A 19,899-nucleotide genomic window follows, 5' to 3' on the forward strand; every position below is an offset into this window, starting at 1 on the left:
ATCCTCAAACCGTACCAATATATTACCCTCAATACTATGACCCCATATCTTGTGCACAAGCTTTTTATGCAGGAACTTATTGAATGCCATCTAGGAATCCAAATAAGAGAAAGTGAGGACTGCAGATGCTGGAGATCAGAGTCAAGAGTGTGGTGCTGGAAAGGCACAGCAGGTCAGGCAGCACCCGAGGAGCAGGATAATCGATGTTTGGGCATAAGCCTTTCATCAGGAATGAGGTTTGTGAGCCAAGGGAGCTAAGAGGTAAATGGAAGGGGGGTGATAGGTAGAGAGTGGGGGAAGGTAGCTGAGAATGTGATAGGTAGATGAAGGTGAGGGGGTGGTGTCAAGTTGGCGGCTTGGGACTGGAATAAAGTGGGGGAAGGGGAAATGAGGAAACTGGTGAAATCCACATTAATCCAGTGTGGTTGCAGGATTGCAAAGGTGGATGATGAGGCGTTCTTCCTCCAGGCATTGGGTGGTAAGGGTTTCGTGATGGAGCTGGCCTGGGACCTGCATGTCCTTGGTGGAGTGGGAGGGAGCTTGAAGTGTTCAGCCATGGGATGGTGAGGTTGGTTAGAATGTGGATTTCACCAGTTTCCTCATTACCCCTCCCCTCTACCTTATCCCAGTCACAAGCCTCCAACTCGGCACTGCCTCTTGACCTGTCCATAGTCTTAACCATCTATCCGCTCCACCCTCCTCTTCAACCTATCGCCTTCCCCATCCCCCACCTACGTCTACCTATCGCATTCTCAGCTACCCCCTCCTCCTCCCCCAGCCTAGCCCCCCTCCCATTTATCTCTCTGCCCCTTTGGCTCACAAGCTTCATTCCTGATGAAGGCCTTATGCCTAAAACATCGATCTTCCTGCTCCTTGGATACTGCCTGACCAGCTGTGCTTTTCCAATACTCTACATCCACTAGTTCTCCTTTATCAACTCTGCTTGTTACGTCCTAGAGGAACTCTTAAATTTTGTCAAATGTAAGTGCCCTTTCACAAAGCTGTGTTCACTCTTTGTTTATTTTAAACTTTTCTAAAATGTCTTGCTATTCCTTCCTTAATGGACCTTTTTGTTTTCCAACAGCAGATAGTTTCCTACTTTCTATCTCCCTCCTTCTTGAAAAGCAAGATCACGTTGACTATTTTCCAATCTGCTGGAACAGTCCAACAATCCAGAGAATTCTTTCAATCGATACCCAAAACTCTTGGATATAAGCCATCAGGTTCTGGCAACTTGTCTGCCTTCAGTCCTCATTTTGTCAAATACTTTGTCCCTTATGTTATAAGTCATAGAGTCATAGAGATGTACAGCATGGATACAGACCCTTTGGTCCAACCAATCCATGCCAACCAGATATCCCAACCCAATCTAGTCCCACCTGCCAGCGTCTGGCCCATATCCCTCCAAACCCTTCCTATTCATGTACCCATTCAAATGCCTCTTAAATGTTGCAATTGTACCAGCCTCCACCACATCCTCTGGCAGGTCATTACAGACACGTACCAATCTCTGCATGAAAACGTTGCCCCTTAGGTCTCTTTTATATCTTTCCCCTCTCACCCTAAACCTATGCCCTCTAGTTCTGGACTCCCCGACCCCAAGGAAAATACTTTGTCTTTTTACCCTATCCATGCCCCTCCTAATTTTGTAAACCTCTTTAAGGTCACCCCTCAGCCTCCAACGCTCCAGGGAAAACAGCCCCAGCCTGTTCAGCCTCTCCCTGTAGCTCAGATCCTCCAACCCTGGCAACATCCTTGTAAATATTTTCTGAACCCTTTCAAGCTTCACAACATCTTTCCGATAGGAAGGAGACCAGAATTGCATGCAATATTCCAACAGTGGCTGAACCAATGTCCTGTACAGCCGCAACCTGACCTTTCAACTCCTGTACTCAGTACTCTGACCAATAAAATAAAGCATAATAAAAGCCTTCTTCACTTATCTCCTGAGACTCTGGTTTCAAGGAGCTATGAACTTGCACTCCAAGGTCTTTTTGTTCAGCAACGCTCCCTAGGACCTTACCATTAAGTGGATAAGTCCTGCTAAGATTTGCTTTCCCAAAATGCAGCACCTCACATTTATCTGAATTAAACTCCATCTGCCACTTCTAGCCCATTGGCCCATCTGGGCCAGATCCTGTTGTAATCTGAGGTAACCCTCTTCGCTGTCCACGACACCTCCAATTTTGGTGTCATCTGCAAACTTACTAACTATACCTCTTATGTTCGCATCCAAATCATTTATGTAAATGACAAGAAGTAGAGGACCCAGCAATGATCCTTTTGGCACTCCACTGGTCACAGGCCTCCAGTCTGAAAAACAACCCTCCACCACCACCCTCTGTATTCTACCTTTGAGCCAGTTCTGTATCCAAATGGCTAGTTCTCCCTGTATTCCATGAGATCTAACCTTGCTAATCAGTCTCCCATGGGGAACCTTGTCAAACGCCTTACTGAAGTCCATATCGATCACATCTACTGCTCTGTCCTTATCAATCTTCTTTGTTTGTTTGTTACTTCTTCAAAACCTTTCCCCCCATTTGGATTTTGCTTTTCTGATTATCTTTTGGGATGTTTGCAGTGCTGTCCACTATGAAAACCAGCACAAAATATTGGTTTAAATTATCTGTCATTTCCCTGTTCCCTGTTATAATTTTATGTAGTGCACCTTCTAGGGGTCTCTTATTTGCATTAGCAACTCTCTTTTCATATACTACATTTGTTGCAAGTTTGTTCCCATAATCAATTTTCTCCCTTTTTTATTAGCTTGCTTAGTCTCTTGTTAGTTCCTAAAGCTTTGCCAATCCTCTGTCTACCACTAGTTTTCATTGCTTAATTTGTCTTGATGTTTGATTACATAGCTGCCTTTGTTAACAATGGTTGGTTCATCCTTCTCAGCAAGCCCTCCTTTTTGATTGGGAAAAAATGTTGCTGAGTGCTATGAAATATCTACTTAAGTGTCTTCCACAGCTCCTTGACCGATCTTCTGTTAGATTATTTTCTTGTTCTTGTTCTTCACACCTTTTGTAATTGCCTTTATTCATGTTGAGGACACTTGTTTGAGACCCGAATTGCTCTCACTCAAGCTGAATTTGAAACTCTACTCTGTTGTGATCTCTACTCTCTAGAGAATCTTTTAACTAGGACCTCATTGTACATTGCTAGTCTGTTCCCAGTTGGGTTATGCAGTGTGATGCTCTAAGAAACATGCACTCAATAAAGTTGCCTTCTCCGTTATCTTGCCCATCTCATTTGCCCAGTCAGTTTGCAGATTAAATCCACCCAAGACAATTGTAGTGCCCTTGATTGTTTCCATTCCTCCAAGGCATTCCCTCTGCACACCCCAATGGCACCTTCCTATGCAATCTCAGAAGGTGCAACACCTGCCCATTTACCTCCTCCCTCCTCACTATCTTAAGCTCCAGATGCACCTTCCAGGTAAAGCAGTGACTTACCTGCACATCACTCCATCTAGCCTAATGAATTCACCATGGTCTGCTTTACATTGGAGAGATGAAATGCAAATAGGGCAGCCGCTTTGCAGAACATCTACATTCTGTCTACAAAAGTGACCCCGAACTTCCTGCTGCCTGCCACTTCAACACACCATTGTGTTCCCTGTCCAACGTCTGTCCCAGGCTTGCTAGAGTGTTCCAGTAAATCGAACACCATTGGAAGAACAGCACTTCATTTTCTGCTTACCTTCAGGACTTATGCCATCTGTTGTCAGACCGATGCAGTCCAAAACTATGACTCTAGGAATTCTTGTGCTGCTTCTTCCTTGGTAAGATTGAGTTCTGATTCGTACCTGCATTTCAATTTTAACTCTGTGAAGCAAACATTAAAAATTTGAGAGCATGTTTGCTCAGGTACTAGATAGATTCAGTACTGAAGAGATATTTCAGAATTAAAATGTAAATTGTTATTCACTTTTGCTTTGACAATGTGAGATAAAAGATATATTGCTTACATTTTGATTCAAAGCTGGAAAGTAATTTCAGTCAACCAAAGATGAATCTTTATCCAACTCTTCATTGTTTGAAATTGTTAAAATTGCACCTAAAATGTGCTTTTCACTTTGTGCTTTTCAGGTCTGGAGTTTGCTTACTCAGCTGCCCCCAAGTCGATGCAAAGTGCTATCATGGGCCTATTCTTCTTCTTTACTGGCGTTGGTTCCTTTGTTGGGTCAGGGCTTTTAGCCCTAGTATCTGTTGATTGGATTGGTTGGATGAACTGCAAGAGTGATTTTGGTATGTAAATATGTTTTGATGCCGATAGATTAGAGCTTTTAGTGTATACTAAGTTACTTAAATATAAGACTACATTTATACAAAAATAGTCCCAAGATTAGTTTTCCAAAGCAATGGAAGAGCTTTTTTTTAAAAACTGTATATCTAGTTAACAACATATATAGTAGACCAATGAAATATAATTATTTCATTGTTATTAATATTGAAAAACATTTGATGTAGGCAGCCTGAAATGTCGCTAGGAAGAGTGCCCACATTTTGACCTAGTGACACTGAAGGAACAGTGCTATTTCCAAGTTAGGACGGTGACTGGCTTGGAGGGGATCACGCAGGTTGAAGTGTTCCCAGGTTACTGATGCCCTTGTACTTTTGGATGGCAGTGGTCATGGTTTGGAAAGTGCTATCTGATGAGTCTGGGTGAATTTCTATAGTACATTTTTGTAGATAGCAAACGCTACTGCTTCTGAGCATTAATTGTGGAGGGAGTATTTGTTTGTGAACATGGTACCAATCATGTAGGCTGTTTTGCTCTGGATGGTATCAAGCTTCTTGAGTATTGTTGAGTTGCACTCAACCAAGCAAGCTGGAAATATTTCATCATACTTCTGACGTGTCTTCATGGCAGGCAGATTTTGGATAGTTGGGTGGTGAGTTACTTGTTGCAGGATCCCTCGCCTCCAACCTGCTCCTTTTAGAAACTATAAGGCTGGTCCAGTTCAGTCTTGAGTCAATGGTTTCTGTTAGTGGTAGATTTTGTGATGATTATGCCATTGAATAATGAGGGATGATGGTTAGATTCTCTTTTATTGGAGATGGTCATTGCCTTGCACTTGTGTAGTGCAAATTACTTGCCATTAGCTACGTTTGAAAAGCCCGCATTGGCTGTGAAAAGTTGGAGTGGATTCGTTTTCGTGCATTTCAAATGCGCAAATCATTAATTACTATTTATAGTTGCAGTGAAGTGATTCCGACTAGGCTAATTATTATTTAGTTTTTGGTTAACATATTTTCAATCACCTCGTCTCATTGTAAAAGGTTTAAGTGCTTCCTTGAAGTTGATAAGTGAGTAACAGAGGCATTGACTATTTAAATACCAATAAGGCAGAATGCTGGCTGTTATCTGATAGGTTCAACTTGATTCTGTCAGTAGGACAACTGATTATTAATAGTCATATAAAATAATAGGAAAAATTAGCAGTGATACTTATTAAAAAGACAGTTTGGCTGTGTTTTGTGTTAAAGGTGTCTTAACTTAGATTTTTTTTCCCTAACAAGACCATCTGTGATCAAGTGTAACCGCACAATGATTTATTGAAAGTTTAAACGCAGCACAACCCTATAGAGTAAGCAAATGATTCTCAGTATTTGCATTTCTGACTAGTTGTCTCCCATGTTTATATATACATATTTTCCTATCTGATTTGAGAAAACATTAAGAATGTCTTTTTGCTTTTGTTCTTAAGTATGCTTGTCAAATAATATTTGATCATTGATTCTCATTGGCATTTAATTTCATTCTGTCTGGCATAAGATACAAACTAATGGGATGTTGAATTATGCTCTCATCAAGTTTTGTACTAAATCCAACTACTGTGAATGGCCAATGTTTACTAATCAATAGCTCAAAGTTTGTGAGAAGATTTTTGCTCGGGTGCTCGTTGTTGTGGTTCTGTTCGCCGAGCTGCGAGTTTTTGTTGCAAATGTTTCGTCCCCTTTCTAGGTGACATCCTCAGTGCTTGGGAGCCTCCTGTGAAGCGCTTCTGTGCTGATTCCTCCGGCATTTATAGTGGTTTGAATCTGCCGCTTCCGGTTGTCAGTTGCTGTCCGCTGCAGTGGCCGGTATATAGGGTCTATGTCGATGTGTCTATTGATAGAATTTGTGGATGAGTGCCATGCCTCTAGGAATTCCCTGGCTGTTCTCTGTTTGGCTTGCCCTATAATAGTGGTGTTGTCCCAATCGAATTCATGTTGTTTGTCATCAGAGTGTATGGCTACTAAGGATAGTGCTGCGACCACTAGGACTCCTAACATCACACAAACCAACAGCCACTCTCGGACAACAACTCACCAGGACAAAGGACCCGATACCCTGCATGAGCAAAACTATGTAGCATACAAAATTCCATGCGAGGACTGCACAAAACACTACATAAGACAAACAGGAAGACCGCTAACAACCCACATCCATGAACACCAACTAGCCACGAAACCACACGACCAGCTATCCTTAGTAGTCATACACTCAGATGACAAACAACATGAATTCGATTGGGCAACACCACTATTATAGGGCAAGCCAAACAGAGAACAGCCAGGGAATTCCTAGAGGCATGGCACTCGTCCACAAATTCTATCAACAGACACATCGGCCTAGACCCAATATACCTGCCACTGCAGCGGACAGCAACTGACAACCGGAAGCGGCAGATTCAAACCACTATAAATGCCGGAGGAATCAGCACAGAAGCGCTTCACAGGAGGCTCCCAAGCACTGAGGATGTCACCTAGAAAGGGGACGAAACGTTTGCAACAAAAACTCCCAGCTCGGCAAACAGAACCACAATAACTAATCAATAGCAAATAAATTAAATCCAATTAAATCAAAATAAATTCCAAAGGGTGAGGATACAAAAAGTGAAAGACTTCCATACTCTATCTTTTTATAGAGTGCATAAGGCATTGACAATTTTATGAAACAAGTGGACAGATTAATCCAAGACAAAGCATTGTTTCCAACAATCTTCATTCATTCAGTTTGATAAAGGGCTCTGAACTTCCTACATGATAGATGTAGGATGCAAGCAAGTATTGATACATTTAAAAGTGGAGGTGGAAAGTTGAAAACTGTAGACAGAAATAACTTATTTAATTTTTGTTTTACATTTCACATTCAAGAGAAGGCAAAGTCATTCTTTAAACTTTCAGAAACAGCAAAGGCGGGGGAATGTAGTATTTGCATTTAAATATGGTAAATAGACTTAAAATAATTCTTAGTAACAATAATAGTGCAAGTAACTCAAACCAACAGTTTTAGTGATTAGTAAAGTTGGAGTTAACCTCAGTTTAACGGTCATTTTGTGCATTCTCAATCAATGAACCACTTTTTAGTTTTTACCACATGAGCATAAGACTGAGAATGAAGTTCAGATAGACCTAGAATCCATAGATTAATATTTGTTACACTGAAAGCCTGTGGGAGAATGTCTTGAGAGATGTTCCAGTTTGGGCAAACAAAGTTCATTAAATAGTTTCACATGAATTCTGGAAACGGATATCTTGAACTTCAATTGTGGTGGTTTGCCAAAAATGCTACTGGTCTAGTGTAGCGTAGGCATTATGGATGAATTTATAGTTGATTTTCTGAAAACATTTTGATGACAGTTCAACTAATTTCAGTAGCATCTGGATAATAAGGTAAGTGGACCAAGGGGTGACAGATTCAAAGGCCTGAATTTCCATTTTCCAGTAGTGGTGAACACAGAGGTTTTAACATGATGGAAGGACTCCCCTGTGCTGCAGCCTCGGGTGAATTCGCTTACACTGAAATCCAGAAGTGGGGGTGATAGTTCTGTCTTTCCTGTGTTTAAAGCAGCTGGAATCATGAGTTTGGAAACTTTGGCCTGTTTGCCCTCAATTTGAACTTTGTTTGTTTGTTTCTGTGCGAAATGATAATACTAATAATCACAGTTATAAATTGAGGAGTCAGCTCTCCAAATGTGTGTTTACCGTGTCAAGATAAGCAGATGGTGATTATGGTGGTTAATTGTGAACAAAAGTGTTTCAAGAACTGACGGTGGTGTATGGAGTGGCAGAACAGAGGGGTCAGAGAAGCTGTAGATGTTCAAGGGAAGGGGTGTTTAGAAGACATGAATTTTGCAGTTATTTTCTTTTGGCCTGGACCACCTTCTTGGGGGCTGAGAGCCACATTTGCCACTAAGTGGAATGTCTAGGTCAAAGTCAATGAACATAAAATTGAGTTGTGGAAGCAAGGAACAAATGAAGGAATATGTATTAAATTGAATGATGAAGTAGCATGCAGACCCAAACATTATATCAAAGAAAGAACAATAGCCTCTTTCATATGTGGTTTTACATCTACTGGACACCTCAAAACATTTCACAGCCAATTATCTACCTATGAAGTATGCTGTTTGTCCAGCATTCAAATTCCACATTGCCATATTGTACGAAAAGGAGTGAAATAAATAATCATTTACAGAGGAACCACAATTATCCGAATGAGATGGGCAGACAGTATTTCGTTTGGATAATTGATTATTTGGATAATCGGTTTGACCTTAAACAAGGGAAACCATACTGATCGAACACTGCTATACTGGCGAGTTTGTTTAAATCTATAATTTTGATGAGTCAACTATGCAAACAAACTAATCTTTGCATTCTGCAAATTGCAGGTTAAACTGAGAAGGACTAAACCTTTACCTTCACATAAATATGAAATCCCAGCATTAAACAAGGTCCCAAACAGCTTCCACAATCACAAGAGCATCTGTCAGTTTCCGTGAACTCACTGTCACGCTAGAAAGGCAGAAGCACTGCCTCGGACATGCGTTTACTTCCTCTGACGTTTTTTTTCATGAATAGCCTGGTAAAGTGACAGGATTTGTAACTAACCTTTACATAAAAAAATATCCAGTTGCTGATGCATGACGTGCTTGTGTTTCTTTGTTTTTGCCATCATTTTCACATGTTCTTCAGTACAAGTAAATTGAATACACTTACCTCTTTGATTTAATGTTTTTATGGGACCTTGAGATGTTGTTTGGATAATTAAAGTTCCTCTGTAATCAGTTTTGGTGAAGCCCATTGAAGGGTAAATGCTGACCAGAATAACTGTGAGGACTCCTTTTTATTTTTGAATTGTGCTTTCTGATCTGTTAGGTTCAGCTGACTGGACAGACAGGCACTGTCCCTCTTTAGCCATTTATACACCACACAGCACCCTCAACCACATAGCCTTCTCTTAGTGCTACACTGGCATTGAAGCCGAAATTATGTGCTCAAGTATCAGAAATTAGGCTTGAAGTCGTGACCTTCTGAATCCAAGCCAAACATCCTACTGCCTAGTCAAGATGATTAAATAATAAAGTTGTCAGCATTAGCAGATGAGTGAAATTTTAAAAAAAGTACTGAATCAAAAACATATAAAGTATGAACTATCCAATAGGTCACCATTATTTATAGACAGATAAGTTACAAATCTGAAGTGATTATGTAGTTTTGTGTATGTAAGGGGATATATTACATCCGTTGTATGACACTGTGGTCTTTTGCTATAAATTCTGTGTCCTATGATCCTGCCCCACTAGCTACCTGATGAAGGAGCAGCACTCTAAAAGCTAGTACTTCCAGAAAAAAACCTGTTGGACTATAACCTGGTGTTGTGATGTTTAACTTTACAGGAGTCAAGATAAGAAAAATTGTAAAGAGAGTACTGTAATACCATGAGCGTACAGTTTCCATCACTTGTCTTCTCCTTTTGCTTCTGCATTGTTGTCATAGGCATTTCTTATTCTGCCTGGAGCTTTGTAAAGCTCTTAAGTCTTGCTGCAATTGGCAAAATGCTTCTTACACTTGTCAGGCTGAAATCTACATCTGTACCTTTCTCACTGAATTTAATTTCTCCAGTCATCATCTCACCAGTTTCTGGACTTCATCCTATATGAAATTGAATTTACCTAAAACTCCCTTATCTACATATTATTTCTGTCTCATTTCTCTTGGACTGGAAGTAGATTAGACAGCTGCATAATAATTTGTGGTGAAAATATTCAATAGCTTATACATAAATGATGGAATGCTTTAGGGTATCTGCCAATATCAGAAAACAAAGACAATTGAAACAGCAAGAACTAGATTTATGTAAAGGCTATATTGGAATGAAGAAAAGTAACTATTCCAATTAAATATCATCGTTTTTGAAGCAACCACTGCTAGATAAATGAGTATGCAATCTTTTTTAATCCCCATTCCAAAAAGATTGCAATACCATAAGCATTCCTATTTTGTCTATCTCTAGTACTTGTTTAGTAACAGAGAGGTTTTGCTTGCAGGTGAATTATTTCATTGTTATTATATGATTTTGCGACTGAATCACTCAGCAACTGACTTGACTTGCAGCTTATAATTTTTTTAATAAGCCAAGCAATTTTTTTCCTGTTTTCACGGTTACAAATGTTGATCATAAGTAACCGTTAATATAACTTACTAATGCAAAAGTTAGTAGTTTCTACCATATTTTAAATTTAATTTTTTGACACGTCCACTAATCTAGAAATGTAGAGTATTTAAAATGTCAGTGTTTTTTTATGGGAAAGATCCTACAGAATCTAACATGGGTTTTAATAGAGAAATATAATTCATCTAAAATTCTTGAATTTAAAACACCACTTTTCAGGAATACAACAATGCTAAGTAAGGGCTTATTACAATAGGTTGCAGACACATGAAGCGGTGGATGACAGTGGGAAAAAAGGACAAAAAGGAAGGTCTGGAGACAGGAAAGGTTAAATAACAAAGGTACAGGTATAACGGAAATGTTAATGGGACAAGAAAAAAACAAAAGACATGAATATAGAGGGAATGGCAACATTAACTGCAGTTTCAAAGCAAAACGAGTAGAATAAAGTGGGCAGAAGGACTGTAAGGGTAGGGGGATGTTATGCTTCATGTTCTGTACAAGGAAGTTTCAAACTTAACAGGAATGCTCCTCCTTGGCTAATGCAGGGACAGAGAGACCTTAATGGCCCAATAACTAATTCCTTCCCCTCTCATGCAGGCACTTAGTAGCACTCCATTAACCTTCACTGGGAGAAGCCAGCATCAGAAGTCCTCAGTTCCATCTCCATTATGAGGAGGAACCTACCAAACTCACAGGATGTCGAGGCTTCTATCTGCACCCTTCACCAGAACAGAGACTTTCACCTTGATGAGCTCTCTATCCTGGTTAGACTCAGGAGCACAATCTTGTGAACACATCTGCAGCTGGTGAAGAAAGCAGTGCCCCAAGTCGCTGGCACTCGGAGGATTGCCAGAGACCAGGCACCTGCTCAGTCCCATGCAGAAGGTGATCTAGCAATTGATTATTGTATAATAGACACAGGAACAGTGGCAGTTTACTGGAGATGTCTGTAAGCTGGATGGAAGGACGCAGAAATCCACCAATACTATCAGGAGCCTGCTGGCTCCAGTATAAACCAATCTGGCTCTCTCCATGGACAGGTTGGTAACCACCATGGAGGCCCAGGTGCAGCTTGGTCTGATTGCTGCATATGCATGTGAGCTTGTGTTCTATTGCTTTATCCATAGATGTTTAACATCAGTGCAAGGCAAGAGGAGAATGAGTGACCTTGACCTCGTTCAAGGTGCCCTCTCCTTTCAAGGCGATTGGGGGGTACCAGTGTAGGTAGGAGTTGTCATATATTATCAACCTTCCTTCCAAAATTACTTATCCTGATGCTCTAGACGTGCCCAACCCTACACCTCCCCCTTGCTTGTGATCCTAAAGTCTGCAGTTTAAGCCAAAGAGAGAGAGAACTTGCATCTAAGCAGGAAATTCTCAGCAAGCCTGGGCTGACTAGGCTCAAAGGCTTAAGAACCACTGTCCACCTTTCAGGCCAGCTACAGAATAGACTCCCCCACACTCCCTGCAGACATTGGGATTGCACTCAAACATTGTGGGTGGATTAAAAAGAAAATAATTTAATGAGGCACATGAGTGGCAAAGGTGAAATGTCATGGTAAATAACTTTTTTTCATTTTAGTAAATATCTTCACTCAGTCTGTTTAAAATGTGAAAGTCTCTGTTCTGGTGAAGGGTGCAGATAGAAGCCTCGACATCCTGAGAGTTTGGTAGGTTCCTCCTCATAATGGAGATGGAGCTGCTGGCTTCTCCCAGTGAAGGTTTACGGAGTACTACTAAGTGCCTGCATGGGAGGAGAAGGAATTAGTTATTGGGCCATTAAGGTCTCTCTGTCCCTGCATTAGCCAAGGAAGAGCATTCCTGTTAAGTTTGAAACTTCCTTGTACAGAACGTGAAGCATAACGTCCCCCTGCCCTTAGAGTCCTTCTGCCCACTTTTTTCCTGTAATTTTTCCTGTCAGATCTGATTTAAGGTACACAAATCAGATGAGTAGCCTGCTTGAACATTGCGCATCTCTCTCAAGCAATTTGACTCCTTGACTGTAGTCAGCCTCCGTATTGTGATCCTTGCATAGTATGTTGATCACTACAACCAAGGAGTTACACTTTGTTTGACCTCAGAATTGTCCACACTGAAGTGCAGAATTGTTTGAGGGCCTGTACACACCATTCCAAACATACACCAGCCTTGCAAGGGAGACCATGGAATCAATGATTCTACGCATCTCTGGAGTGAAAGGTTCATTCTGTCAGGTTTTTAAAGAAGCATACTGTCTATCAAGGCTTGGTGATATAGAATGGGAAGATCAAAGGCCTACTCTTCCATATAGCCCTCTTAGTCTGCTGAGAAAAGCTGCCTCAAGTCATGAGTTAAACACTATCCTAAAGGATGAACGACAGAAAATTACCAAGACTACTTAGGCAGCATCTTCCGAATCCATGATTACTGCCACCTAGAAGGGCATGGGGAACCAAATACATAGGAATATCACCATCTACAAGTCCTCTCCAATCCACTTTCCATCCTGACCTGAAAACATATCCATGTGCATTTAATGTCCCAGGGTCAATATGCTGGGACTTTGCTACTCATGGCACTGTGGATGTTCTACATCAGATGGACTGCAGTGTTCGAAAAGGCTGCACGGCGCTGCCTTCTCAAGGATAGTTAGGAATTTAGAGTCTTCGGGGAGAAAAATGGGAATACTTTCCCACGTCATTTCATGTTTTCATTCTCTGTATTATTGTTAGTTTCTCACTATTGTTCACACCGTACCAAGGAGGGGAGAATTTTACTCATAGTCTAACATGCATGTTTATTGTTGGCATACAAAAATACAAAATACCTAAGCTTTTGCAATTTGAGTTGTTTTGATGGTGAATAGGGCTTTTAGACATCATTAAACTTGGGCTGATGTAATTTGGGTACTTGGTTTTGCTAAAAACAGTTGGGAAGAGAACTGCCAAGCCAGCATGTGGAGACTGCTCGAAAAATAGCTTTCTTAAAGGTACCTTTATCGATCAGTAACCTGTAAAGGACAATCCCCAAGAAGACCGAAATACTGAGAAGAATCGAAAACTGCCTGATTTTGAGATAAGAAGTTTTTATTTTAATCGGATGTTTTATCGGACTAGTATTATAGAAGGGGAAGGTAAAAGATAGTTTAGAGGAAGGAGTTGTAAATAGTTAGTTAATCTTTCACTGTTCTACTTTTAAGTAAAGTTGTTAATTTTTACTTTAAATAGTTCTTGGCCTTGAATTTCCACAGATTACTGCTTGGGATAAATCTTTTGTGTTACTGCTTTAAATTAAGCAGAAGTGTTTACCTGTGTTGTAACAATATGCATGGCCTTCAATTTATCTCTGCTTTCCTTCTAAATTTATTACCTGACACACATTTTATTCCATGAAGTTAGAGCACACAATTAAATACAGTCCCCACTAACTTGTGTGCTTGTACTTTCTATTAGGAATTTCAGAACAGGGTGAAACACTAATTCAGGAAAGAGGCTACTGGCAATCATTTATTGTCATGATCAGATGCCCTTTGAATATTAAGGTGTATTGAATTACCTTACAGTCTTTGAAATCAGTTGAGTAATGAGATTAATTGAACATTAACATGTGGTCATTGAAGCAGATCTCACAATATACCAGCAATTCAACATCTCCTAAAATGATGGATTTTTTTTTTAAAGTTACTTCATGGGATGTGGACATCTCTGGCTGAGCCAGAGTTTATTGCCCATCCGTAATCGCTCTTGGGAAGGCAGCGGTGAGCTGCTGCCATGAATTGCTGCAGTTTATTTGGAGTAAGTAGCCCTGCTATGCCAACAGGGGGAGAGTTCCAGAACAATGACCAAGTGACGGTGAAGGAATAGTGATATATTTCAAAGTCAACATGGTGAATGGCTTGGAGGCGAACTTGCAGGTAGCAGTGTTTCCATGTAACAGATGCCCTTGTCATTCTGAAAATAGTCACAGATTTGCACCTCATGTTGTAGATAGTACCCAACTGATACTGAGCATCAGAAGTGGAGGGAGTGAATAGTTATGGATGTGATGACAATCAAGTAGCCTGCTTTGTCTCGGTCATTTCAAGTTTCTTAAGTATTGTTGGAGCTGTACTCCACAATGAGTAGCGTGTCTACTGTCACACTCCTCACTTGTGTCTTGAGGAGGTTTGGAGGTGAACAGGTTTTGGGAGGTTTGGAGGTGAGACTCAAACTGCAGAATTCCTAGCCCCAGGCCTACCTAACTAGCCACAGTGCTCACATGACGAGTTCAGTTCCTGATCATCATATCCCAAAGATTTTGATAATGGATAATTTAGTGATGGCAATGCCATGAGGATCTCCAGAATGCTTCCCAGATGTTTGAAGATTGCTTGTGCAGGACGTGTTTTTAGCTGGAGCAAATGTAGGTTTTTGAGCTCAAGGGGCAGCTGGTGTACCTTGCAGTACATCCATGAGGCTATGACCCTGAATGCTGCATTGATAGTGCATTTCTGGATATGGTCATCTCACAGTTTAAGCTTTTCTAAACTGGGAATGTGTGAATTCCAGGCAATCAAAGAGGACCAGCCAAGTATTACAGGAGTTTCCTGAGTGCATCACTCTTGTGATCTCTCTCTCTCTTTCATTCTCTCTCCCTCTCTTTCTTTCATTCTCTCTCCCTCTCTTTCTTTCATTCTCTCTCCCTCTCTTTCTTTCATTCTCTCTCCCTCTCTTTCTTTCATTCTCTCTCCCTCTCTTTCTTTCATTCTCTCTCCCTCTCTTTCTTTCATTCTCTCTCCCTCTCTTTCTTTCATTCTCTCTCCCTCTCTTTCTTTCATTCTCTCTCCCTCTCTTTCCATCAGACATAGGAGTGGAAGTAAGGCCATTCGACCCATCGAGTCCACTCCGCTATTCAATCATAGCTGATGGGCATTTCAATTCCACTTACCAGCATTCTCCCCGTAGCCCTTAATTCCTCGTGACATCAAGAGTCTATCAATCTCTGCCTTGAAGAGAGTTAGCGTCCCGGCCTCCACTGCACTCTGTGACAATGAATTCCACAGGCCCACCACTCTCTGGCTGAAGAAATGTCTCCGCATTTCTCTTCTGAATTGACCCCCTCTAATTCTAAGGCTGTGTCCACGGGTCCTAGTCTCCTCGTCTAATGGAAACCATTTTGTAGCGTCTACCCTTTCCAAGCCATGTATTATCTTGTAAGTTTCTATTAATGAATACAATCCCGGGATCCTCAGCCGTTCCTTGTATGTTAGACCAACCATTCCAGGGATCATCTGTGTGAATCTCTGCTGGGCATGTTCCAGTGCCAATATGTCCTTCCTGAGGTGTGGGGACCAAACCTGGACACAGTACTCCATATGGGGCCTAACCAGAGCTTTATAAAGTCTCAGTAGCACAACGGTGCTTTTATATTCCAACCCTCTTGAGATAAATGACAATTCTCTCTCTTTCAATGACAATTCATTCGCTCTCCCTCTTTCATTCGCCCGCGCGCGCGCTCTCTTTCATTCGCCCGCGCGCGCGCGCTCTCTTTCTTTAATTCGCTGTTCAATCTTGGTGAGCAAGCATTTAGTAATTAATAATTGAGACAAAATTAAGTTACTTGCATTGTTTGGGTTAATTAAGGAAAATCAACACCGATTTCTGTTATAATTGAATTGATCCTTATTAGTGTCTTTCATTTGCTTAACTTCCTTAGCTTAGCTCAGTTTTTGAGAAGCAGATTTCACCCTGTATGCTGCACATGAAGCTGCCATGTAACATTGTGGGTTGTTGCTTTTGATTTTGGAATCTGTGCCCATTGGTAACCACTGGTCATCAGGCCCACGGGAGGTGCTGCTATTAAATAATGGTCAGAATTTGGTCTTTGTTCGAACAGCCTCACAAAAGAAAGATATTTGTTAGGTAAATATCTCTCGTGACCTGGAACCTTAATCCTTGATAACAAGTTAGGTTCAAACATTTACTTGGGCTTTGCCTCAACGTACCCAATCTGGTATGTTTTGACATATTGAACTTTAAAGATGCTGTGGCCAATTTTTAAATAACATTTGCGGAATTGAAAAAATATCGTTGTTGCAAAAACTCCAAATGGTTAGTATAATGTATCTACTTTGAGCATAAATGCAAATCATAGCATAAGGCAAAAAAAACCATAGATAGACTTGATTTTACATGCCACTGATATCAACCTCCGTCACAAAAAAAATCCATTGGGATGGTATACCTCCATCCCTCTACCATCCTTTCGTTCAGACTTATTCAGCTCAATTATTCATATTGAAAACAAAGCTCTTGACTATTTTTTCCTCTTGCTTTATGTCAAAGGGAGCATACTTACTTTATAAGTTATTTTATACTAATTGCACCTTTAAATCACCATATTGAAAGAGATTGGCATTTTAAGTAGCCTAAATATGTCCCTTTCCCATGTTAATCTTTAAAAAGGAAGGTGGATCTATTCCAAAGTGCTTTGTTGAAAGCTGTTATGGTGCTTTGACTTGAGTGTTGTACATCAAAAATGTACAGATGGTAAGATTTAATTGTACTATATTTCATGTTGCTAAATGATTATAGTTGATTCAACAAAAGGAGGAATAAAGCAGCACCAATCTTAAATTGTTCAATATTAATAAAAACTTGCTGCATGAAGCAGTACTTTGCCATATATTTATAGTAGTAATTTTGAATTATCATGTTTTATACTTGATAAATCATCGTGAGCTTCCTGTTTTAGGTATTGTGTATAGTTCAGCGTCATTCTCGGACATTAACTTTGTTATAGTCCTACTGAATCTTTGTTTTTCAAGTTTTTACGGTGCGATTTGAGTTGTGTTGAAAGATGCATTCGTGCTCTGTCTACATTAAATATATATAACACTACAAATGCAGACTTTTATTTTGCATCTCCATGATGCAGTTGATTATAACCAGTGGATGCAGTATTTTGATGTAAATGCATGTGCATTCAGAACATAAGCATTAGACATTAGAAATTTCAATTTCTTGATTCAATGCAAAGTAAAAGTTAATAGACAAATCACATACTAATCATTTATACTTTGTCCAGGAGCTGCTCACGAGTAACAGACACTTAAGAACAAAAGAGTTGGCAGTTAGACATCTGTATATTTGTATGAGAAAGGAATGATGGGTAGCAGGAGAAATCTGAAAATAGAAAAAGTAAAAGAGGAGAAGTAATTTTGAAATACTACCGATACTAAATAGATGAATTTAGTGTTTACAGCTGAACATTTCACTGTGACAAAACTGAGATTTTGAGATGTCAGTCTTAAACAATGTCTAGGACCTCTTGTGTAGATCGATCATATGTTGGAAAAAATGATAGAAACACTAGGTACTTTCCATTGAGTGCAGTCGATGCTAATCTTTTTACTTGTAACTATCCAACAATATTGATGAAATTCCTAAAAGCATTTTCTGTGCAATGGGATAAATGTGCAATGAAAATGATCGAGGTTTTACCCCAATATTTGTAAGCTCCTCTCCATGAAACTGTGCAGCTTATAGCATGAAACAGTTGACCAACTGACTATCCATTTGCTATCACATTGTGGTTCATTGGAGCCTAGAGTGTGCAAATTGGCTGTCATGTTGTATTTTACAATAATTATAACATTTCAAAAAGTACTTAATTGGCTGCACAATGATTTGGGATAACCTTACACCATGAAATACTGTAAACTTATGACAATAGACAATAGGTGCAGGAGTAGGCCATTCAGCCCTTCGAGCCTGCACCGCCATTTAATGTGATCATGGCTGATCATTCCCAATCAGTATCCGCTCCTTGCTTTATCTCCATAACCCTTGATTCCACTATCTTTGAGAGCTCTATCCAACTTCAGCATCTATTCTGTATACCTGGTCGAACTAGTATCAAAGACTGCTGTTCTTTGTGTTGTCAATTTTAAAACACAAATACAGTCATTGTGATTGTATCTTAATTTGCACGAGTCAAAATTTTAATGTATTTTAACTGTTTTATTCCCCTCCAGGTAACATCAACGAATGTCATATGGACTACTATTTCTTCCTACTAGCAGCCATACAGTGTGTAACGCTAATTATTTTTATCGTGGTATCTGTGACATTTGATCATCACAAAACCAAATCTGGTAAACTATTCATCAATGGAAGAAGGTGAAGTGAAGAACTGAAGCATAATCAGACAAGGAAATAAAAATGAGCCAGTACTTGAGACATGGAATTATTATGAAAATACTTGTAACTCCTTTCTTCAACAAGTAATGGATTGGCTCATAGTATTCCTTGGCTCATCACCTGCAAACTGAATCTTTTAGGTTGCCTGAAAGATGGTTGAGGTTCAACATGTGGGACACTACAAGTAATTTCAGAGTTTACTGGCAGATAATGAGGTTTTTCAAGTATTATTTTCTTCACTTTGTCAAAGCAATATTTCTTTTATATCTACTTCTGTTCTTCATTGCCTCTAAAAGAAATATTCATGACTTTCTGATGTATTGTAAACTTTGAATATTAAGTGAAAGGTCCATTTGTTTGTTTTGAGATTTGTTGAACCTAAAGTCATTTTTAGTGTAAGTGAACATTAAGAGTATTTTAATGAACTAGGTAATTTTTTTAACGTTATTTTTGTTAGCTCAGTGTTAATCAAGTTCTGTGTTTTATTAATTTTATCTTTTTATGAATATAAAGGTCAATGCCCTTTTAAGCACATCCGTAAAACAGCTGAAAATATAATTGCATCATTAGCAATTCTGTAAATCATGTTTACAACCAAAAGACTGAGGGGAATCTATCTTTCCAATAGCCAGTTGACTAATAAATAGATATGTTACAAAAATTAAAGCTATATAGTAAATGACATCTGATCTTGCAAAATGCATAAAGTAGAGATTTGCACATTGTGGCCAGTTTACAAATTAACTGCTGTTTTTATGACTAATTTGAATTCTCTAAACTTTTTCCCTTTTCTAACGATAGCAATTGAGCCATCTGGCTGTTCGGCAACAGTATTTTTTTCGTTTTTTTAACTGACCGGGAAAGGCATTTATGATTGGGAGCTGAATCTTTCACAGGATTGTTTTGAATATGCTGTAAAATTATGTATTACCAAATAAATGTAACTTGTTTTAAATGTAAAACTATCTCTTTACCTATATTGTACAAATAGGTGAAAAGATGCTGCTAAACTTACAATGATTTGTTTTCAGGATGGCTCTTTTATAATTGAATTTCCCTTGCACAATTCTGAATACAGTTAAACTGGATTATCCACATTTGGTATTTCCTGCACAGTAGTAGATCCATGAAAGTTTTGGAATAAATAGAGTAAATCCCAGAAATTGGGATTTGGTTCATGGCAACCAACCCTAATTTAGGGGCGGCACGGTGGCACAGCAGTTAGCACTGCTGCCTCACAGCGCCAGAGACTCGGGTTCAGTTCCTGACTCAGGCGACTGACTGTGCA

General features: G+C 39.7%; 1 protein-coding gene across 3 annotated transcripts in view; it reads left to right on the forward strand.

Annotated features, from left to right (window-relative positions):
• Positions 1-19,573, forward strand: part of slc15a4 (solute carrier family 15 member 4) — a 76,744-nt gene extending 57,171 nt beyond the window's left edge. For all 3 annotated transcript variants that reach the window (XM_060843666.1, XM_060843667.1, XM_060843665.1), the window contains 2 exons: positions 4,092-4,250; positions 18,446-19,573. In XM_060843666.1, coding sequence (XP_060699649.1) covers positions 4,092-4,250; positions 18,446-18,594 — 308 coding nt within the window. In that variant the 3' untranslated portion in view covers positions 18,595-19,573. The remainder of the gene's footprint in view (positions 1-4,091; positions 4,251-18,445) is intronic.
• Positions 19,574-19,899: the final 326 nt, after the last annotated feature.

This window comes from Hemiscyllium ocellatum, chromosome 24 (assembly GCF_020745735.1).
Source record: "Hemiscyllium ocellatum isolate sHemOce1 chromosome 24, sHemOce1.pat.X.cur, whole genome shotgun sequence".
NCBI lineage: Eukaryota > Metazoa > Chordata > Chondrichthyes > Orectolobiformes > Hemiscylliidae > Hemiscyllium > Hemiscyllium ocellatum.